The sequence below is a fragment of the Simochromis diagramma genome, unplaced genomic scaffold (genome assembly GCF_900408965.1).
Source record: "Simochromis diagramma unplaced genomic scaffold, fSimDia1.1 OVJJ01000389.1, whole genome shotgun sequence".
Taxonomy (NCBI): domain Eukaryota; kingdom Metazoa; phylum Chordata; class Actinopteri; order Cichliformes; family Cichlidae; genus Simochromis; species Simochromis diagramma.
Genome location: NW_024387227.1, coordinates 820,831 through 845,408, shown reverse-complemented (window position 1 = coordinate 845,408; position 24,578 = coordinate 820,831). Strand labels below are relative to the sequence as shown.

General features: G+C 40.0%; 1 protein-coding gene across 2 annotated transcripts in view; it reads right to left on the bottom strand.

The window, feature by feature from the left end:
- The window catches only part of iffo2b (intermediate filament family orphan 2b), a 30,963-nt gene extending 8,384 nt beyond the window's left edge, over positions 1 to 22,579 (bottom strand). Inside the window, exons 1-2 of one of the 2 annotated variants that reach the window (XM_040052201.1) lie at positions 21,526 to 22,579; positions 337 to 397 (exon numbers count right to left, since the gene is read on the bottom strand). In XM_040052201.1, the coding sequence (XP_039908135.1) occupies positions 337 to 397; positions 21,526 to 22,028 (564 nt within the window). In that variant the 5' untranslated portion in view covers positions 22,029 to 22,579. The remainder of the gene's footprint in view (positions 1 to 336; positions 398 to 21,525) is intronic. The other variant, XM_040052202.1, reaches the window with a different exon arrangement.
- Between the last annotated feature and the right edge of the window lie 1,999 nt (positions 22,580 to 24,578).

Here is a 24,578-nt window from a genome sequence, read left to right as displayed (position 1 = left end):
GATATCTGACGTTCGTATCTATATCAAGGCCAGCAGGCTCTTCTTGATGGGTTTGTAATCAGGTTTTTCTAATCTGACAACCAATCAAGCATCCTCCTGGTTATAGCTGCTTCTAGTCCAGCTCTGCTCACACAGAATAACACTGTATGTTTATGGATGTGTTGTATAGCAGTTTTGCAAATGCAAATGCATGCATGCACATGCCATTTTCCAGATTATTTTATATATTCCCCGTCTGCATGTACTAAATTGTCCTTACCAAGCCATCAAATAGCTGTGCATCAGTATGTTAGTAGAATATATGTTATTGTTTGTGTGTTCTTAGTGTTTCCCAACCTGCTGCAGGGATGTCACCGTTGACTCCAGCTGCTCTCGTTTGGACAGCTCCTCCTCCCATCTGCAACACAGAGCACAGAGGTGGGTCAGTTACCGTCGGCCTGTCCCCAGGGGCCCAGCAGACAGTGTAATGGTACTTTTGTGGAGTTAATACTCCCATCTCTGATTACAAAACGTCCTTGACAGACTGGGACCACACCCACAACCCACACACCATCCCACCACCCCATTTTTTGATCTTTTGTCTCCTTCTTCTTTAAACAGTGTCTTTACAACCGCGCTGCTTCAATGAAGACAATAAGGAAGAACTGAGTCCCATCCTTCTACAAACACTGCTCGTGAATAGTCTTTGAAACATGACTGACTGACTGGAGTTTTCCTTCATGCCACCATGCTTCAGTCCTGTCCCAAGTCAGTCCCAAGTTTGTGAAGTCAGAAATGTGTTTTTCAACTTAATCTTTCTAATGTTTGGTCATTATACATTTGAAGACACTTACTGAAATTCCAAAAGGTATTAAAGATAAGCTGGGCTGAATTCACTACACCACATCAAACAATCTAGGCCGAAAAATCACACTTGTGCTTAGGAGAAAAAAATACTAACTTGCTGATATTTAGCAGACATAAAAGAACATTTCGCTCAATAACAACCTCATGGTCAAATTATTTTCCACCTGTCTGCTATTAATGACTTTGCAGCATTCAGTGCCAATAAACCTACAAATGGTGACTCTACCATCACACCAACTGCCACTGCCATCTATAGAGTCACACCACCAGTACTGCTAAAAATAAACCACCAGACCCCCCCTGTTAGCTGAAAGCTATGATTAGCAATGCAGGTCTTTCCTCCCTTCCTCTGTCTCTCTCGTCATATAACTCTTCCGCACCATGGCAGCTCTGTATAAACAAAATCAGGAGCCTGCTCAATTTGCAGTATGAAGCTATTGCACACAAAGCACAGGAGGCTCAGGCTACTGCGTCGGTCAGTTCAGCATCCTACTAATACCCACTGTTCTTGTGCCCCAGGATGAGAGACAGCAGATATGCTGAGTCACAGATGCTTCCCAAAAGCCACTCAGAATGAACAAGACACTCATTCAGGAATATGAAGTAGCTGCACAGTATGAGACACTGTGGGCCACAGAGGAGGATAAAAACAGGAGGAATTTCTGTGAGGTTGTGCGAGAGACCGAATAAGCCAGTGGGAAGAGCGGTATAAGTAGCACATGCCTAACCATACATGTTTACTGTAAGAAAGAAAGCTGACATGGGATGAACACTGCTTCATTGTGGGTTAGATCATTTATAGCCTTCACAATGGAGAAGCACACCACAGCCAAAAGTCAGAACGCGCGTCACTAGAGATTCACTTTTCCAACAAAATAGGCCTTGTTTCCATTCAGGATCCAGTGAACGTACACTGTCTAATTAGAGAGAAGTATTCCCTGGCAGGGCGTGCCAGCATGCTTCGTGATTGAAGCCTTGTTGTTCTAAAAAATGCTGGCAGTGGTGTTTACTGTGTCCACAACACTCTGCCCGTCTGCAGCAGAACTCTGGCTAAGGTCAGTGAGGTTCACAACTGCATCTCATCCTCTGCAGACACAACAGCACCTGCATTACGCGCTGTCTTACTTGTGTTGTCACTTCCTGAATGCACACTAGAACCTTTTCATTCAGACTGTTGGTGAAATCATGGGAATATAGGATTCCCTTGATTTATAGGAGTAAATCAAGGAAATACATTTTTCAAAGCTATATATCACCTATCAAAGTTGCTTCCACATTATTTGGAGCCATTACAAATCACCAGTCCATAAAAGTACACCTCACCGACCTCAGACACCATCATTGTAAGCTTCTAGATAAAAATGGCTAACCCAAACAAAGCTGGCATTCCAGCAAAGTTACTTCATCTGACCCGTCTGCCATAGCCGTGGCTCTGCTTTTCATGTTCCTTTGGCATGACTTAATCAAGATGAACACCGGGAGTCTCCTTACAAGGACAAAGACAGCAGGAGGATTAGAGTCTGTGTCAGCTCATGCACATCTGTTTACTGCCAGACACAGGCTCTGAATCACCGCCTAATAAATTAAAAGGTGTGCTGTTACAGATGTGTTTATTCTGCTGAGAATGTCAGCTTGAATTTTAGCAATATATCAAAGAGATTTCATTTCTGTCATATTCTGACATCTGAGATTTGCCAGTATTATTCTGATTTTAGGACCATTCTTTGGACATATATATATATATATATATATATATATGTATATCCGGGTGTATGTGTAGGTAGGTAGGTAGATAGATAGATAGATAGTAGGGGTTCAACGATACACAAAATTCACGGTTCAGTTCGATACTTTGGTGTCACGGTTCGATTTTTTTTCGATACAAAAAATAATGTTCATTTATTAAAATTATAAATATATAGTTTAACTCAAAAGTACAGTTTTTAAATTTAATGTTGCTGAAACAAAAGTAATTAAAAAAATAAATATATCTCAGGGCTCTCAAAATTTCAAAATCCCTGGTAGCCCTTCGGGCAGGGTCTCTTCAGTTTTTGGTAGCCCAAAATAAATTTAAGTAGCCCGAATAAAAAAGAGAGCAATTTTTTGATTGATGTTTTGTTTCCTTTACAATATTATACATTAAAGGATAATATTGTAAAGGAAACAAAACATTAATCAAAAAATTGTTGAAAAACAAATTACAACACTGTATAAAAATTACAATCATCAACTCAAATACTTGGTTCTAATTGAACAGAAATTTCTATGAACTTGTAAGAACTGTGTAGGACATGAATCAGTCTGTGTCAGATCCTGAATTTGAAATTTCCACTGAAGTCACGGGTAAGAGACAAGTGGAACCAAGATCGAGGCCATTTGCTTTTTGAAGTTTGCAAAGACTGCTAAATTTTGCCAGTGGTAGTTCACTCTTTGCAACATAGTACGCTGTTCTAAACAGATTTTTCAGGTTTATTTTTAGTATGTTATTCGCAATTGGTGTTTGTTCTGGGAAAGATATTGCAGACTGAGCAATAATGCGTTTCTTGCATTTCTCATGGGTTCTAATGGGGGCCTTTCTTAAAATGACTGGTCCCAGTAACAAAGGCGCTTGTCGACTCAGAAATCGAGAGAAAACCAACAACACACCCGGCAGAACATTATGTTATTTACACGGGTGCACATAAGTGGTCCGCATGTGCGCATTCGCTGTCAAAATAAAAGACGCGCACCAGATAAGAAGTTGCAATGCGCGTTTGCGTCCATATAAAAAGCACTGTTTTTGTTCGCTAGAGTGGGATTTTCACGGCACATTCCGCACCACATCTCTGTGCGTTCATCATTTGTTTGAAGCCAGCTCACCTCCTGCAACCACTTTTCCGAGAATACGTGCTTCTTTTGTGGTTCGGACTCCTGACATTTGTTTGGAGGTGGAGGAACACCAAAGTAATTGCTTAAAGGAGCTTCTTCGACATCTTTAAGAGTTCTAAACAAATGTCTGTCCTCCTCCAGAAAATCTTATGTATGCAAACACGCGTTGCAACTTCATATCTTGTGCGCGTTTTTTTTTTTTTTTTTTTTTTGACAGCGAATGCGCACCTGCGGACCACTTATGTGCAGCCCCGGTTATATAGCTCGTCATATTGCAGCCACAGAAATTCTTTTGTCCATGAAACCATAAAGCTGCACTTTCTTTTTGCCTTATAGTCTGATTTGTCCTAACTTTTCCGTTTTGTGGTAAGCTTTTCTTTGGCTGTCACTTCTTCACCCTGACCTGTCTTATTTGGCTCAGCAGAACTAAAATATATATCCTGCTGCTTTTACACACACACACACACATAACGGTCAGCGATTCTCTGCACGATCAACCTCTCACATGTTTAAGCTTGCTGCGGGAGATTTCACTTGTCATGTTTGCATAGTAAGCTAACGATTGATAAGACGATGTCAGAGGAATTGGTGCGCAAATTATCATCACTCACCAATCAGTACTGTCGCTCTCTATACACAGTTCGCACAATTGCAAAGTGAAAGCAAAAAACAAGCGCAAATTCAAACGCGATTTCAATATGTCACATATTGACAGTGGCTCACCGATGCCAATGACATAATTACCCAGCTACATTTCCGAAAGAATGCAAAAGCATTGACATATATTTTTCCTTCGACGGGCAGGGCAGAGATAGATTTTGGTAGCCCAACTGGAAAAATCGCTAGCCCCGGGACGTCGGGCTAGCGATTTTGCAAGCCCTGTATCTGATTGAGGAATCACTCATCTTTGGAAAAGAGAGTTTATTACAGAGAAATGGCTCTTTCCAAAATAAAAGCTATACTATACGCTTCTTCTGGGCTATATTCTCAGCAGCATATTGTAGCGGGTCAGGTCTGTTCGGGGTTCTGTTTGTACAGTTATGTTTTGTTTATGTTGCCATAGTGACGGGTGACGCCCTCTCGCTGCGACAGTGTGTCCTTCCGGGGTCAGAGGGCGTCCTGTGTGTTGTTGTTGTTGTTGCTGTGCGGTTGCTGCGCTGAGCAGTTAGCTAGCGGCAGTGCTCTTCTGCAGATGTCAATAAACGGCTGTGCTCCCTGGCTAGCTCACGGGAAGCAAGACCAAACGACACCTCCGTCTCCTCCTTGTCTGAGCTCGCCACAATATTAAACATATCAGGTCCCCATAAGGAGAATCATGTGCTAACGGCTGTCTAAATGACTCGGGTAAAGTTTGTAGCATGCATGCTTGTTGTTTTTGTCTGCTTCCACTTGTCTTTGCACTAGGATGATGTCGGTGTAAATGTGCAGTCATATTCGTTGTGTTCCCACTAGTGCTGTCAGCGTTAATCTCGTTGAAATGACGTTAACGCCACAACACGGCAAATCTCCGTTAACGAGCTACCCCTGATCACCCCGAGCGTGGGGCTAGACAGCCAACACGTTAACGAGCTAACTGCGCTAACACACTAGTTCCCACCCATGTAATTGAGCATTGCGTGGCACATCCAACATACTGTTTTACTTTAGTCCATGACTCGCTTACCTTCAGGGTCATACGTCACATGAAAACCAAAATAATTCCAAACGCCAGATCTGAATGAGGGTGGGGGAGGTTCAATTTGCCATGTTGCAAGGAGAGCTTAACTTCTGTCTCGCTAGCTTGCCCTGCGCTCTTCCTTCTGACAATGCTGTCTGTGTTGAACGCTTAGTGGATCTGCGCTGGACAGTGCAGCCTAGGCGGAGTAGTCAAACGCAGATTCACTGAGCGCTCAACACAGACAGCATCGTCAGAAGGAAAGTTGATAAAATAAATTACAAATTTTGTATTGTTCGATACATATGCGTACCGAACCGAAAGCACTGTATCGAACGGTTCAATATCGATACGAGTATCGTTGCACCCCTGATAGATAGATAGATAGATAGATCTATATATATATATATATAGAGATCTATATATATAGATCTATATATATATATATATATATATATATATATATATAGATCTCTATATATATCTATATATCTATATATATATATATATATATATATATATATATATATATCTAACTTTATTTATAATGTAAGAGTAGAAAATATTTTCTGCATGCAAGTTTCACTTCACTTAGCCATTAAAAGCACTCTACACTGGTGCTTTGGCATCAGTGTCAAGAGTTTAATTATGTTAAGTAAGATTTCATTCAGTCCAAAGATGTGCAGTGGGGTGAATGCCCATATGGGTGAATGTGGGTGGGAATCTGAGTGTGAATGGTTGTTTGTCTCTATATGTTAGCCCTGTGACAGACTGGTGACCAGTCCTGGGTGTACCCTGCCTCTCGTCCTATGGTAGCTGGCATAGCCTCCAGCTCCCCCGCAACCCTGCAAAGGATCAGTAGAAGAGAATGAATGGATGGATGGAAGATTTCATTCTATCTAATCTAATAACATAGAGTAATATAAATCAGCACTACATGCTTTTTGCACTGGAGTAGAACATTTTTAAAAAGCTGCTTGATTCTTCGTGATTCATGTAAATCAGTGATTTAAGAGAATACTGCAGTGTGGTACTGAAAGAGGAACCTGAAGTGTATCACATCAAACAGACATTTCTCATATGTTTGTCTGTTGAACAACAGCTTGCCAAATAACCCTCCCTGCCTTGTGTGGTGTGTCTGGGAGTTACATTTGCACGCAAATTGCCTCAGTGTTTTCCCACTACAGCGCCCGAGGACACGGAGCATGCACCCATCCAAGTCTTGATCCGCACCTGATTCTTTGTAACAATAGTGCTCAAGGTGATAGTTTTATGCCACTCGTAGTGATTTACTGGTGAAACTGTCAGAGTGAAAATAATTGGAGGTGACTATCCAAAGATTATTATCTTAATGATTAAATGTTCATCAGAAAGGTCCTAAACACTTATGCAACAGGCGGTAACTATTAAAGAGAGCATGGAATATGCAGTAAACACCAAAGAGAGCATAGGGAAAACTTTGAGGTGTGGTTGCATATCATACCACAAAGCCTCCGTCGTTCATCGCAAATAAAGTTTTAGTTCAGCCAACACCCTGTTTCAAGTATGTGATATACTGGAAAGTGTTTGTGTGGAAGCTTTAAGAAACCAGGCAACAAATTACAGACTCAAGCACCAATTCTACATATTAGAGCAGATTAAAATCCTGCTATTCAAAATATTTTTCTGAAGTCAAAAGCGGCTTGCTCTTTTGTTTCATAATCTTTCTTCTATATTAGGTCCATATATCACTTGAAAACTGGTATATATAAGAGGAAGACTTTGAAATTAGTAAAAATGTGTTTCTCAAAGATGCAACACATAGAAATGTGCCAGTGATTTACAAAAAGATATGTTGGTCTGACTGAATTCCTGTATGTTTAGCACAATATTATCTAAAACAATTAAGTAATTGAATTTTGAAAACTATAAATCACATTCCTTCTTTATTAATAAAGTTTAAATGTATAAGGGCACAAATCAGTGTCTGTTTTCTCAACTAACTCCGCAAAGGGGAACCTTAGGCGAAACTCTATTAAGAGATTTTAATGGCACAGTGACAATAAATTCTCACGCGAGCGGAGAGAGAAAAGCAGGAAGCCCTGCATGATAGCAGAGTGAGGGATCAATACATGGGACTACGTGCAGGACAAACACTTAGCCATTTAGTTGAGCTGCTTGTATGAAATGAGGCCGCTGACAGCTTTGATAAATCATGTCTAAACGTCCTGAGTACTTGTGATTCCTCCGGTGGACAGCTAGAGGTGTCTATGCGATGTCTTCTAGATGACACAACCATTCGCCATTTTCATTAACATTGAATCAGCAAGCTAGTGTCTCTACGTTATTCCCCCCAAAAAATTGCCCTGACAGGATCAGCTTCCTGGGAAGACATGACTATATCGCAGTTATGCAAAATAGAGAGAACAATGTGATCTTCGTTACTCTGTCTCTGGGATCATCGACTAAGTTTGGTGATACTCTGTAATCTATAGCTTCCCCAGACTCCACTGAGAGACATATGTGGGGTGCAAATGAAGCAGTTGCATGAAATGGATCAGGGCCAGCACGTAAAGCAGCTCAGAGGCCCACTGACGACAAGACACCACTGCAAGGTTGAGGCGCGTTTCATTTCTGTGTTCCAATTAACCACCTTCCTCTCTGACCTCAGTACATGTCAATAACACACACACACGCTTATTTGTCTTCTACTGTCATGTAAGCTGTGCACAGAGAGGCTCGTTGCTCACTGACTGGTGATTTTTCTGTTTTATGTGTCTTAAATATAGCCCTCCTAACCCAGACAGGGCACAGAAACCAGCAGGAGGCACCAGTGTTGCTAAGTGACCACAGATGAACATGCTTATGTTTTACAGGAAACACAGCATGTTTCAGTTCTTTTGATTTCTCAGAATCTTTTTTTCATAAGAGGGGTTTTGTTGTTTTCACTTTTTTTGTCACTGATTTTTTTAAATTACATGTTTTGATGGATTATCTTCTCCTCCTCCTTGAATATGTTTATATTTTTTATAGGTAAGATTTAAAAAAAAATGTAAAAGTTCTTGTTTTCCACTTGTTGTCCTTGCAGGGACTATTTAATTTATTAAACTGAATCACAGTTACAGCCCTGACAGAGGACGAAGACTCTACATCCATGATGTTGTCTTAAGCAGTGCTCTGTGCTCAAAAACAATGCCTGCTAACCTGACGATGATGCTAACAATACTGACGCTAGCATGCTGAGCTGGTATAACATACAGTGTTTCCATGCTAAGATTTTTAATTAGTACTCAATGCAAGCTATAAGATGAGCCTGAGAGGACTGCCATTATGCTGTAGGTATTAAATTAGCTGAACATTTTTAAAATCCTGAGGACCACAAATCTATGTACCAAATGTAAACGCTGGTTTATTAAAAACTAACTGACAAATAAAATCCTACAACACATATTTAATAATAATCAGCTACAAAAGCACATGGATGAACTATTCAAATGATTTGGGTAGGTACCCATCATGAATCCAAAAGACATCAGATGGTGTCTTGTGGTGTCTGATCATGTAGGGTCTGATGCAGGGACACTGGTAGCAGATATTTTTGGTCCCATGGGTTTTGGTGTGGGATTGCTGGATTGAAAGGTTACGTGTTTGGAGATCTGTATTGGGGTATTTGTCATGTTCCTTGAGCAGGGGCGTGGGAGAAGTGGGTTTCTTCTGCTTGGTTTAGATGATTTAGATGATTCTTACGCAACTTTTCTGAGCACTACGAAGTTTTTGGACATATAGTACCTCTCACTGAGATAAGCACATTTCTCTGAGTTTATTCAACTTCAAATTATGTTAATCGTCTGGCAATGATAATTTTGACACTCCATTTTCTTTTAGTACAGTTGTTTATTTTAAGTTAAATATCTTCCGGTCTGTCTGGGAATACAAAAACAGACAAAAGACAATGATGAAGCCGAAATCCACCTAAAAAATAAATAGAAACAACCTTTATGCCAAATTGGTCTTAAATGTACTTTGGAAAGAGTGAGAGGTCTGAATGATCACACCAAATTAGGGCTGCAGCTAATGATTATTTTAGTAATCAAGTAATCCATCAATTATTCCATTGATTATTCGTGTAACGGGATAAGAAATACCTTTGTCTTGTTAATAAGCAATAATAAATATTCAAAAGAGAACAAAAACACCGTTCTTTCAAAATATAAAAATATAAAATAGACTAAGGCATAAATGTACCTTTACTCTGTCTTCTTGAAAAGCTTTCTGACATAAACAGGAGGCACGTATTTGTGCTGCTGAAAACAGATGACATGATGGTCTAGATGTTAATAATTAATATAAATAATAATTCAGTGTTCCACCTACTAACCCTCAGGTCCGTGGCTCAGAGTTTAATGGCCCATGTACATTTTATTGGCTTGTATAAAAAAGCTTTTATTTCTATATTTTTTAAACATTTATGCAGTTGAATTAATGCAATATTTTATAGTATTTCACTTTCAATCTAAAAAATGTTACAAGAGCCTTGAAGTTAATATGGTCTAGTGCAGCAGTCCCCAACCCCCGGGCCTCGGACCGGTACCGGTCCGTGAGTCGTTTGGTACCGGGCCGCGAGAGTTGAGGCTCAGGTGTGAAATGTATGGTTTTCAGGGTTTTTATCGGTTTTCAGCGTTATTTTGTTATCGTTTTTATCGTTAACTCGGTTTTCCTGGGTCTTTTCACGTGTGTTATGAATAAATCTTTTTTTCAGTACCGGTACTAGTTTTATTTTGTTGTATTTATCCGCGACACCTTAAAGGCCGGTCCGTGAAAATATTGTCGGGCATAAACCGGTCCGTGGTGCAAAAAAGGTTGGGGACCGCTGGTCTAGTACACCCGATGGCCCCCTTTAGATTCACCCCTGTTTGCTGCTGGTATCACCTCCATGGAAAATAGGACGGCCAGCGTCAGCCTTCAGCAGTCTGTATGATTTAACCAGTCTGCTATGACACTGGTTCATCTGCATATTTTCATACAACTTCTGGAGACTTACTGCAGATTTTATTTGCACGCTGCTCCTAAATACTTTTTTTATTGCAGGTCTGTTTTTAGTCACAAATGTGGGTGAAACGCTCACGTTTACATTGTTCTTTACATCGCGTGCATTAAACGAAACATCGAATCAAAGAATTTGTATTGAGAACTTTTTATAATCAAATTATTTGAAATACTCGATGAGTCATTGCAGCCCTTCACCAAATTCGTATGTATTTATTATTATTAGTTTATTAACTAAGATTATTCATGGCATTATCTTATACACACATGTGCTTGGATGGGGAAATCCAAACCAGTTATTTACTTTACACAGTTACACATCATCACATGGTGTCTACGCACACACGTCTGTTATCTGGTAACCACAGTGCATGTGGCATCTAACATTTCAACACTTGTCTTTTTATCTTCTCTTATTTTATTTTATTATCTTGAATGCGTTGACATTTTTTTTATTAAAAAAAATTTTCATTTCAATTTTAGTACTTTTTTTTGGTCACAGTATATTTACACTATATTGAAATATCACTACAGCAACATTTTAACATTAATTTACGTTAACTGGTAAAGAAATTCACACATAACACATGTAACATTTCATCCTTTATTTAATTAACTGATGCTGAAATATGTTTAGGCATTAACACGCTGCAGTTCTGTACTTGCAGACGTTTAATAAAGCATTTTTTAATTACACCGAGACTAGTCCAGAGATGTAGTACTTCTTTGGAAAAGGACTGGGAAAACAAATAACATTTAGGATTAGAGGTTAGGTACTGGAAAATATAATTAGCGAATTTGATGGATGTTCTGTCTAAAACCAGACATCTGAGTCTTAGTTTAAATTCCTACAAAAGCAGTGAGCATCGTCACAAGCAAGCATGGTTAAAGCTTCTATAAGCTTTGTTTACGTCAGGGCAGTTTCACGGCTCATATAGCTGCTGCATGTCTTTACTCGGTGGACCAGCTTTTTCAAGATGAACTTGTTGCACCACAACAGGGCACCAGCTTGTGCACAGCTCATGTTCCTGGGTTTTGTTTTTCTTGGATACTTAAAGTAATTTCCACTGATCAAAGCATCTATTTGAATAGAAGACTTGGTGCAACTCCACTTGTCCTCCCTTCGCATTAATGGACTGAAAGATAATTGGGAGCAAGTGTTGTAACATGTCTGACCTGCGCCCAAGCCTTGCTGCACTGGCTTTTCCAAGGTGTGAACTTGACTTGTTTGCACTAAGCACATGTATTATCTAATTGCTTAACTCTCAAAGCCAGTCAAGGGCCCCTTTTCCTTGGCCTGAGGCATACTACAGGAGAACAACCAATATAATGGGCGTTCACAGGTAATTATCAGCAGATTCCAACTCTTTGACCCAAGTTCACCCTGAAAAAATGAATAACTGCTGTAAAAGCAAGTTGTTTATGAAGGCAGTGATTTTATGAACTGCATGGACTTGCAAAGGTGTTGCCACTGTGAAAACACCCCAACTTAATAGTTTGTTTATGCTTGCAATAGTTGGCAGTTAAATGTCTGGCAGAAAGACCGAAGAGTTTCCATGAGCAACAGTTTCATAATTACTGACATGAACCTGAAAGTGAAATTTTTACAGTGAAGTCAATTATTTTTTCTTAATTGTTCTTATGCAATTCATTGGCCGCATTAATGTTTTTCTTCTCAGAACTCAAAAGAGGAAAGAATACAAAGATTCATCTGCCTGCGTATCATATTTGTGCAGTATGCAGGAGAGGGAGTGACAAAGCATAGTGACAGAAAATCAGTTTCCCCTGCAGTCTCCATAATCCACACTGCAAACTGACCCCACCCCACATCCTACAAAGAACACTACTCTACTGTTAAGTTGTTATGTTCCCACTGATTTATTCTTGCCCTATTATAGTGCTCTCATAATAGCTCTGGGCTCCTGTCTATTGACTTAACATACACAAAGATGTTTCGTTGCACAAGAACTGTAAAGACTTAACTGGTAAAAACATCTCATTAAATCCATGTCCTAACAGTTTTATAATTTTGGGAAGGGGGGGGGGGTTCTGCTGTGCAAATGATGTGGATTTGTTAGAATCACTGCAAGTGCATAAGACCACAATCAACAGCTTACAAGTCTGGGCCATGTTTGGGTGGAGTACACAGGGAGTGACATCCCATCAAAGAAAAAAAGAAGATCAAGATATTCACTTCTGGCACAAATCCTCACTGGCCAGGGTGTGTACAGTGAAATTATGTGACACATAATAGAACTATGAGACAAACATCGTATTGTACGTCTGTGTACATACACCTGTTTCACGATCACTGTCATATTTCAATTAAATCAGTTGCAACAATCTGAATCTAACGGCCTACAGTTCATGACACTGTTTCATAATGCACTGATGCAGTTTATAATGGATGTAAATGATACACCACTTTCATTAAAAGAACTTTAAAAGCATACAACACTGACAGCATGTAGCACCTATGTTACAGTTTAACATCTCAACGTGTGCTCTACCCACTCTACCTCCTGAATTACAGCTGCCCTGGTATTTTATTAGAAACACACTTCAATGTTAAAAGTAATTTGCTGATTTTCTTCATTTTTCTATGCCTGCAAACTGGCTACCTTTTGATTTGGGTTGCTGCACTGATGTGTCAAATATAATCACAACTTCTGAATGACATAAACCAGCATGACTTATTCAAGAAAAAAAAATGAAAAGATCAATCACTAATAAACTATGGTTTTCATGTATTATATAAAGTGTTTCCATGAAGAAACACAAAGACATAAGAAATAAAAGAAGAACACTTGGCCTCTGACCTTGAGGTCGAGATCAATGAGATTCAAATTCTTCTAAGATTTTTTTGTAGATATACCTATGGTATCAATTTAAAGCTCCTACGTCGCTTTCTTCTTGAGCTATCGCATTCACAAACGTAGGTGTCCATGCCGCTCGCCCGCACAGCGGGGTGATGACTATACTCCATCAGCCTTTCATGGCTGATGGAGTATAGTCAAAGTACAAAAAAATCAAAGGCTAGGTGTATGACCTAGTTTAAAATAGCAATAGCATAATGTACTTGTGTACCAAAATAACCTGAGAAAGGAATACCCACTGCTACTTCAATGGAAAGTCCAACAAAGGAAACAAAGAACAAAAACCAGGAATTGAAAATAAGTAAACAGAGACACAAAGAGTCTGTTAGCTGTGGGGAGCCAAAGCAAGAATAATGTATTCAGTGTCTCTCTACAAGTGGTCAGTCACCAGAAGCAAATTACAGCTATGGTTTGATAAAACACTGCTTAATACGTTGATTAGAACTGTTTTGGATTATTTAAAAGTTAAATATGGTGAGGTTGACAGCAAAATTTAAAATTTCTACATCTCATTCGAAATAAAGTGGATTTTGAGTTGGTTTTGAGGTTGCTGTAGTTAACTTACATCACAATAATAAAGTAAGTAAGGAAATAAAATATATTTATACTGTGCATTAAAAACCAAAGAGCTTTACAATAAAAACGGTTTAAAAAAAGTTCATTAAGGGTTCTCTGAGTGAGTGTGTGTTTTCAAGTTTCATAAATTCAATTTTTATATTTTAAATTTTTAAATGATTTGAAAAGTAAGTAAATAATTCCTGAGACTGTAACTTTAACTCCATGTAGCTATTGTTTTCATTCACTTTCTTCACATTTTTACAAATTTCAAATGTTTGCCAAGTAGATTTCAGTTATTTTGTTGTAATCTGAATATGCAGTCCTGACTATGGTTAATTCGTTACTAACCAACCCTGCTCAAAATCTATAGAAATGCAATTGTTAGGCACTGCCTCAACCCACAAAGGGTTCCTCAATCTTTGCAAAGTTAGGGTGACAGACAGAGTACCTTATCTCCTCCAATTATAAAGGGGAAATTATATCAATGAAACATTTACATGACAAGGAGAGCATGAGATTTCAGTGCCAAATATAAGAGCCAGCTGACTTTCATATGAGAGCTGATGCTAAATTAAAGTCAGGGGTAACTTGCTTATTAAGTATTGCACTGTACTACTGAAATATCTACTGCCAGAGCTACAGCTTCAGCCTCATTCCTCCTACTCATGTGAGGGAAGTTGGGGAGACATGAAAATACCTGTTAATAGCAGCTTTAATTTAAAAAAAATAAATAAATAAAAAATAAATGCTGCAGTGTCAAAACACATCTCTGATTTATATTTTTAATAACCCTTGATGGTCTTAGCAACAGAGAAATCAACAACAAATGAATGCTTGAATAAAAAGTTACAATATTATCAGCTGAAACGGATGTATTTAGAGATTCAATTTTCTGAGTGTTTTTTCAACAGGTCATGACTAAAAATTGGTGTTAAAATCACTAGTTTAAACAAACATTTACTTTCTTTTGCTGATAATGAAAACGTTGCCACAGAAGGTCAAAGCACTTTGGCTACGTTCACACTGCAGGCGAAAGCGTATCAAATCTGACTTTTTGACCCTATGCGACCCATATCCGATCATGGTATGACAGTGTGAACATCAGTGTGATCCGTCTTTTACGTCACTGACACAAGACAGACAAGTCTCACACTACATTAAGATTTCCACCGAGTTCAAAGGGAGGGCACATGTGGCCTTCTGTGCTGGAAGTTCAAGCGCTGAAACATATTCAACGCCGCTGTCATGCTCTGACGCGCACATGTATGTTATATATAGTGCCCAAAGTGCCCATATATGTTTTTGGAGTGCCTGGTAAACCAGCACTTCCTCTCGAATAACAAGCTTTAGAAATACAGACATTATTAAGTCAGCACGCTGTGCCAGCATATTAGGAGCTTTAGGTGCAAAAGCATTGCAAACTGAGCAGATCTGAACCGAAAGCCAAAGGCACATTATTAGGTCTATATAAAGATTAGGTCTGTTGATTAATAACTTAATCTGTCTCCTGCTTTCCCTGCAACTGTCGCAAGGCTTTCCAACCCACAAAAAAACCCTTCTGCACAGTCAGTTCAGTCTATATTTGCCATAGCTGCTTACCACCGACAGGTGCATTCCTGCACTTTTAAATATGGCAATGCGCCACTGCTCTCAGCTGTATCGATACCCATGAATAATCAACCACAGCTGCATAGCACAGCAGCAGCTCCAGACACTGAGAGAAGAAAGGCTTGTGAAGGGAGATGGGGAAACACTATAAACTAGGTTTCCTTTTTTGCAATGCCATTGCTATAACAGTTTCACAGTAAGTGACAGTTTCAGTCAATTATTGTGAACAAATCTCATGAATAAACGACAAACACTGATTTAAACTACATAGCAATATTATGTATCTACATAAACCTGTCAAATGTAACAAGTTACCAGTAGCAAATTACTTATTTGCAGTCCAAAATCCAAAATTATTCATGATTTTATCAAATAGGCCAGTGCTTCCATTAAAAAACATTACTCACACAGTAGAAAGTAAGGCATCCTCAGGATGTTCAGACTGATAAACTTTTGGTACTCCTGTGTAGTGGCTACTTGACCTTTCTGGCTCATAATCTTTTACAGCCAAACATACCTAAAATACCTCGTCACAAGCTGCATTCCTCTGTGAGTCTGTTGCCTTCACAGACTCTCTGTGGTGTTGAGAAGAAGGTCCCTCTTCTCGTCCTTCCCAACTTATCTGTGATTTTGGGAATCATTGATCATTAATGTACTTTTGGATAAAAGTTGAGGTGTACAGCACAGACAAATAAGCAGTATCAGCAGCTCTTTTCCATTACATATTTCCACTGAGTATAATCCAGGTTTGTAAAGCTTTTAGACCCAACAGAATGGATACGACCTACGATTCTAAAGTCAGCAATTTGCCTTGAAAGATTAAAAAAAACATGTTGTGAACTAAGAAGGAGCATAGACAAACAGTACAGACTCTACTCTGGAGCTCAGTAGCCTGAGAGAACTGATCTCTCTTTCTCTTGCTCTGTATCTCAGCAGCAGGATGCCTTCCACTTTGAGAGGCCCCAGTTCAGTGCAGCGGCTGCATGCCAGGATGTGGCGCAGGGCTGGCTGGATGTTGAAGCCTTGGTGCTAGGTGACGGCTTAGAGAAAATCCCTCTCCTGAATAGACGGCCTGGATTATAAGCAGGGCAGGTCAGCACCACAGACACACACAAAGGCTCAGGAGCTCATCAGCACAGCGCTTTGCTCTTCATCAGGAAATATGATATTTGAAACGCAATGCAGGCGCTGACTTTGGAATTGCAGTTTACCTCTCCCTGTAATTTGTTAAAGTAGTTTACTGATTTTCAAAGGAGAGGCTCAGCTTCGATGTTCACCTCTTTGACGCACAGGAACCGAGATCAAAGGCTCGGGAAAAGTGTCTTTACTGAATTCTCATCGCATTGATCCACGCACGGCTAAATTCAGCAACATGTGAATTATTCATGCCGGAAGAACATGCCCTGGAGGCCCAGTGACTGTTCTGCCTCCCCCTGTCTCCACACTGTGATCCAGCAGGACAGTTGTTTGGCCTCAGATCACTGATGAAATAAACAACCAATTAGGAGTGGCCACCGCAACGACTGGGAACCGCCGATCTCATATCTCAACTGGAGCTCAGCCTCTCACTGACATGTCTTTTAACGCTGCAGTGGGAACTACACTGGAAAAGTTGGTTATAATAATGCAAATTATACAGCTCTCAGAATTTGTATTCATCAGCTCTACTTAACATAAATGCATGCCGTCTACAGTATCATTTATGTACTTCTCTTTTATCTTATATTTTTATGCACCTATTTGAAAATGTATCAGCACGTTATTTCCAAGAATAACTGCCGTCTTTCACTCCCTGCCTGTCCTCCTGTGCGGCAATCTGCATAATGGCTAAAGCTATCTGTGGTATCTCTGTGCAAAAAATATAAAATGCAAAACTTTAAGCAAATTGCCACCGCCTATGAAGACAAGACAACTGTCACAGTGAACTGGAAACACTATCTGTTCTTAGCGTGTGTTGCCGGTTGTCAGATATGCTCATCGGCTTCAGCAACGCTTCTCATGGCCTTTCAAACATTATCACATAATGATGGCAATTACTGGGAGAGTCACACTGACACCCCCAAGTGATAAAAGGATAATGAAGAAGGAGGAATAAAAACAGTGTGAACTGGGTGTGCTGGCAATGACCTTACCCATCTTCCTTTGCACGGCTGTGACAGAAATGTAACCCCACAGTCCCGACATTGTGGCATTACGTGGATATTCATTTAAGTTGGTTGTCTGATCTGTAGCGCTTCTTCTTTGACAATAGGTGCAGTATGCTAGTGTGCGGGAGACAGACAGTGGGACTGTGTGTGTTTGAGCAGGGAGACTTTTTCACATGACAGCAATGAATTAAAAGAAAGAATCTGATAGGTTAGGTAAGTGTTTGGATAAAATCCACACGAAGTTAAGAGCTTTTCCAGATGCACAAATACAGATTAGCTTTGAAAGAACATGCTGTTCTCTATACAAATAGGATTTTGAACAATGGAGAGAAACTGATTTGGATACAGGATTGAGGCCAGTTGAGATTTTTGGGAACAATGAATTTTGAACATTTTATTTGTGATAGTGCATCGCACAACAACTTGATTTCTTCTTCTCTGTCTCAGTCTGCACCTGCAGCAGATCTTTCTTAAATGTAAATCATTCCTTAATGAACTCACACTTTTGGTTGCTGAACTGCACTAACTATACACTCATCGACCACCTTCGGTACACCCAGCTAGAAGTGAGTTGAAACTCTTTTGTCTTCAGAGCTGACTTAATTCTTCATGACATAGATTCAAACGGTTGCTAGAAACATCCCTCAGAGATTCTGGTCCATATTGACATGTTAGTATCACACAGTCGCTGCAGATTTGTCAGCTGCACATCCCAAACGTGCTCTACTGGACTGATGTCTGATGATTTGAGCACATTGAACTTTTTGTCATGTTAAAGATGCCAGTTTGAGATGATCTGAGCTTTGTGACTTGACGCATTATTCTGCTGGAAGCATCCATCAGCAGATGATACAATGATAAAAAAAACGATACTCACTTGGTGCTAAGGGTACCATAGAATATCAACCACACTGTATGACCACCGCAAGCCTAAACCACTGATGGAAGGCAGGATGGATCCTTGTTTTTAGGTTGTTTACATCAAATTCTGACCCCACCTCTGAAATCGTAACTCATCAGACCAGGCAATGTTTTTCCAGTCTTCTATTGTCAAATTTTGGTGAGTCCATGCGAAACGTAGCCTCTTCTGCTGCTAAACAGGTTGTTGTGCATTCAGAAATGTGCTTCTGCATACTTTGTTTATAATGAGTGGTTACTTGAGTTACTGTTGCTCTCCTATCAGCCAGAAGTGATCTGGTCATTCTCCTCTGACATTAACAAGAGCTTTCACCTAGAGCCGCTCACTGCTTTAAAGTAGTAGATGAGCAGTTTCTGAAATACTCAGACCAGCTCGTTTGGCACCAAAACCACATCACATTCAAACTCACTTAAATCACCTTTCTTCCCCATTCTGATGCTTTGATGATGGTTTGAAGTTCAGCAGGCCATCTTGACCATGTCTACAAGCCCAAATTCATTGCGCTGTTACCCTGTGAATGGCTGATTAGCTATTTGTATTTAGAAGACAAACAGATGTACCTAACAAAGTGGTTATCTCTACCTCTTTTGTTGTATTTCATATATTTTCTTTGAGAAAAACATTCTTTTTCTGTGTCTTAGATGCTTTAATGGTCTCCATTAGCACTGCTCACATACATAACAGATGATGAAAAAGGATTTTTTAAAACATTATATAGTATAGTCTATAAAACAATAGAGTTTCAACATCTGCAAGCAGGTTTATGGTTGTTTATATTGTAGCTGTTAACCTGTGAATATTTTTTTTTAATTTATAATTACTTAAGTTCAAATTTAAGGTGAAATTGAAGTTCAAAGATTAGACAGATTGTTAAAATTTGTTACTTAAGTTTCATTTTGATGTTTCTTGGAATTCTGACCAGGGTTTTTTTCTATTTCTGTCAATCTGGTGTTTAGCATTAATCTCCCTTCTATGTATTCAAGCAGCCTCTGCAACATAACATCTCATGAAATTAGTTCAGAGTGCATTGTTTTACCTCTTGGTCAGAAAGAGCTTAACTGTAAAATGTCAGAAGTAAACATCTGAACAGCTCATGGTAACCATGTTGGAATGCAAGCGGCCAAATCAGAAACAAGACAACTGCCGATCCATCTTTTTGTGCGTGTCCACACTGCTAAAACTTTAATAAATCACCCTGAATGTGGGAGAGCACTGTGGTGGCCTCCATGGGGAATGAAGACGCCTTACAAAGCAGTCTGTACCACACAGAGAGGGACGAAGGGGTGGAGGGCCTGCAGAAGGGTGGAGCGAAGGAATGGCTGAACACAAAGAACACAGAACAGAAAAGGCATGGCAGGATGGGGCTCAGGGATTGAATGCTGAAACGTGACAGTAGTAAAGAGGATTTAGACTGGGAGACAGAAAGAAAAGCAGGGCAGTGAACTCAGCGATGATGCAATTATCAAGCTCAGAGCAAGGAGGGAAAGAGAGAGGCAGGCAAATCGATAACAATGATTATTGGCCCATAAAAACATGCTTGGAATGCACTTGGTTTGTCACTTATCCAGGTGTAAAAGAAATTCAACAACACTTGTGATTTAATATACATTTTAAAAGCAAACATGTAAAGTCATTTTTGCCAAAAAAGATCCAGATCTTGGATTTCAGCTGCAGGAATTTTAAATCTGGCCACTCTCCCAGTCACTGCACTTTATCGTCCACAGCAGAAATGCACAAAAAAGGATATGCTGGTGTTACAGGAATGACTGGACAGGATATCCAGTTTCCCAGAGGAGTGGGAGAACACACACATTCTGTGTCACTGAGTCAGTGTGCTCACACGGAAGTAAGCGTTCGTCATAGACGACCTCACCGACCAGACAGAGGCCTGTAAAAATGCCTCTCTGCTTGAATCATGACGCCAAACAGAAGCAGGCAGTTGCTTGGCAATCCCCACACCCCCTCGAGTAGCCGGCCAAGACGGCCAGCAGTCACACACTCACAGTCAGCTGGGGATCCTACAGTGAGTCCACAGGCGGACACAATTAGTATGACTAAAAAGAGAACAATTGCTGAAAACTGAGCCGTGCAAAGGAATTTCCGCAGAAATGGGGAAAAAACGGGATCAGTTAAATTCATGGAAAAACGTGTTTGGTTAACTAAAGTGCCAAACAGCCACTCGGCTCTGAATACTTCATGGGATGTACTAGCTCAAGTGACACTCTGTCACTGTGATAGCTGTCATCACTCTCCTCTATACCTGTCAGATGAGCATCTGGATATATTGTCTAACCACGTCCACACGGGAGAAGAAAAGCCACAATAATAAGTTAGAAGTGACAACATGAGCCAAAATTACCAATCATGTCTCTTAATAAACTTTTTTCCCCCTTGACAGACAGATCAGTCCTCGTGTTCGGCTAACTTCAATCCAAAGTAAATGTAGAAGTTTATAAAGAGACAAATGTGTGGTTTGTCTTGTGGAAACTTTAAAGACTACTTGAAAACTGGCTGAGTTCCTGCCTAACTTCCCAAATACTGAGAAACAGTTTTGCTCAAAAGTGAACTATTTAACATGTGAGAAGTGTATTCAATAGCAATTATATTCCCAGATTTACTGTAAAGGAAAACTTGTTTCCCCTTTATAAACCGCTATCAACTTGACTCATTGAATGAGTCAGACCTTTTGTGTAACTGATTACAATCTAGAGTATAATATGGAATAATTGCAGGTATTGTGTGTCTGTCCGTTATGATATGACATTTCTTTTAAACTTTTCAGTATCTTTGTGTCTGTGCATCTAAGTAAATGCAAAGGAAAGAGCTTAAGGGAACAGCTTCCCTATTAGCAGCTTTTTATCAAGAAATACATTTCGGTGGTGGGGGCTTCACCATTCACTCAAGGCCTTAAATTTCTTGCTGCTCCCCTGCAAACTACAACTGGACATATCCTAGCTTGAGATTATTTGAGCATATAAAATACCCGCACACAACTTTCACATTAATAGTGTTTACTTTACTCACTTTTTCCTGTACTCGTCCCTCTCCCGCTTGACTTTGGCCAGCACGTTATACAGAGCCCTCAGTTCTGGGGTAATTGTGTCAATTTGGACACCAACTCCGTCCGGATGCGTCCATGTCACCCCGGGCCCTTGCAGGGTCTCAAAGCGCTCCCCTTGCCTCCTGACGTGGGTGAAACTCCAGATGGTGCCCGGCAGTCTCGACTCGGGACCGTCCGTCTGCACGGCGACTTCACGGGTGTAAAGGTGGCGGTACTGCGGTCTCTGCAGAGCTTGCTGCAGCTGGCTTTCCAGCAGTTTGTTTCTCCTCTCCAACTCGTGCACTTTGGCGAGGAAGCAGCGGAAACGCAGGTTGAGGGTTTTCAGCACGTGGATGTTGGAGCCCAGGTCGTTTCGCAGGGCGCTGGTCACCGCGCCCGACCCGGTGGGAGCGCTGCAGACCGGACCGGACGGAGTATCGGAGAAAAACAGCGAGCTCATGTTGGTAAATAACAAAACTCCGTTCATCCACCTATGGCTCTGTCTGGTTTAAATAAAACAGCAACACTTGTGGTTTCTTTATCGCTGCATATTCCTTGAAAATCCCTCACTCCCTCGGGGTGAGTTTCTCTTTACAATGCAGATGCAGACAGTGATTCAGTGATTGAGCAACTGGAGAAGGGTTGACCATCACTATCCCCGCTGCTGCTACTGGACGTTTAAACCCGAGATATTAACAAAGACCCCCTTCAGCGTGGCGTGGGTTCACACAACGAACCAGAAAAGTCCCTTAAGAGACACAGCGAGCATCATCTTCTGAAGGACCGAGAGGTTTGACGCAGACCGCAAGAATCTCCAGCAGCAGCAGCACTTCCCGTCACCCTCATGTCTCCGTCTGCCTTTGCTTTGTCAGGAGCTGCTGATGCTGTGCGAGTTCATATAGCCAGCCGACAGAGGAGGAAAATGGTCCACCTTCTTTCTTTATCATGCCCAGTTTACCGCGGCTCTATCCGGTCTCCATGTGGCGCGGTGTGGCAGGATGCAGCGCCGCAAAGCCCGGCCTCTCCGCGGATCATGTTGCAAAGTGCTAAACTAGGCACTGTCACCTCTAGGAGCCCCTCCCACCTCCCTACCCCTGTCTCTCTCTCACACACACACACTGACGAGAGGGATCGACGGGCTGAGGAAGGCTTAAGTCTAATTAATAGGATAAAGTGAACTATAACCTAATTTCTTTTGTTATGCGCTTTAAAGTCAGGCCTGGCGTTTTTGTGCGTTTATTAGAATAATGAATTGTTTCTTTTATTTAAACAAGTATCAATATGAAACCTTTACCACAATAATAAACGTGTATATGTGGCAGTTTCTGTCTGCACTGTATTACTGTATTACTCTGTATGTGATATGTTTGAGTTTTAGCGAAGTCACAGTCTGATTGGTTGTTGTTGTTTTTTCAAATTCCATAGGCCTGCAGTATATTTCCAAAATATTGTATTGGAATAATAATAATTGTATAATATTGTATAAAAACACACACACAGGACCTGCATTTACAGCATCGGTGCAAAGAAGAGAAATAAGAGAGGGCTATTATGTCCTTATGAAGGAATCATTCGAACATTGTATGTTTTTTACGTTTATTTGCTTTCGTTTTGATTTCCTTTCTTCTTGTCTTGTCCTAACATGTCTTATGCCTTTTTGATGTTACCTCTTTATTATTATGTCATACAGTATACACCTATAGTCTGTAGGATTATCAGGATCATTATGTGAAAGGGTGATATCACAGTGGATAAATCTATGATTACATCATTTCCGAAGCTGACAAAATGCCCCTCGTGCCCAAACAACTCATAAAGGCCCAAACTTGAACAAGTGGAAATCTTTTGCAAAAAAAAAAAAAAAGACAGACACGGTTATAAGAGCAAGTGGCTCAAGCAAGTATGCACCTTTGAGCATTTTATACATTTGTCACATTCGGCTACTACACTTATGAAGTTGTTTTGCTCATGCGCCACCTAGCGGGTTAATCCGTCCATTGTCCTTATTATCTTAGAATTAACTTTGCATCTTCATCCAAGTCCAAAGACATTTTAGTTCAGAAATAAGTGATGCAAACAGACCAGGTTCCTCATTAATTTTCCTTCTATTGGCTTATTATTTTTGCTACAAAGTAAGCCATTTTAAATAACTTATCTTAAATAAGTTGTGCTGCCAAATTTCATGTATTTCTAGAGGAGACGAATGTCTTGCTTATAAACTGCTATGAACACTGGTGTTAGATCTTTAGTAATTTATTTAATTCATGTATTCCATTATATACATTATTTATTCCAAAAGTTATTCAATAGCACATAACAAAATAGATGATAGATGAAGTTGCTGCAATAGGTCTAGGCTGCTGGGGATTCAGATGATGCACTGAATTTTCTTCTTCAGTCACGTTTTTCATTTACTATGCGTTTATACAGCTCTCTGTATTTAGTTATTATTAATTTCTGGCTCTCTTTCACTGCATGTTTCTGATCTGTCTTCATCTACTAACCCCTAACCGTATAGTGGCAGATGGTTGCCTCTCCTTGGTTGGTTCTCCTGCAGGTTTCTTCCTGTTCAAAGGGACCTTTTCCTCCCTGGGTTCACATATGGTTGAGGGTGGCTCGATCCCTGGCTCCTCCAGTCTGCAAGATACTAACCCCAAGTTCACACGGAGTGTGAATGTAGTTAGCATAGAGACTTGTGAGATTGGGTGAATGTGGCATGTTATATACAGCACTTTGAGGGAGAGTAGAAAAGCGCTATACAAGACTCAGTCCATTTACCATTGTGGGGGTTTTATCTGTTTTTCTTGTATTACTATAGGGTCGTTACCTTGCGATATAAAGCGACTTGAGGCAACTGCTGTTGTGATTTGATGCTGTATAAATAAAACGGAATTCAACGTAAATAAATAAATAAAATAGGTAATAATAAGTGGCTAGAATGGATGAAATAATAATAATGATGAAGATCGCAAGAGAACAGAAAAAAATATTTAAATGAAATAAAATAGTTAAATAAATAAAAATGTAATTATAAAAT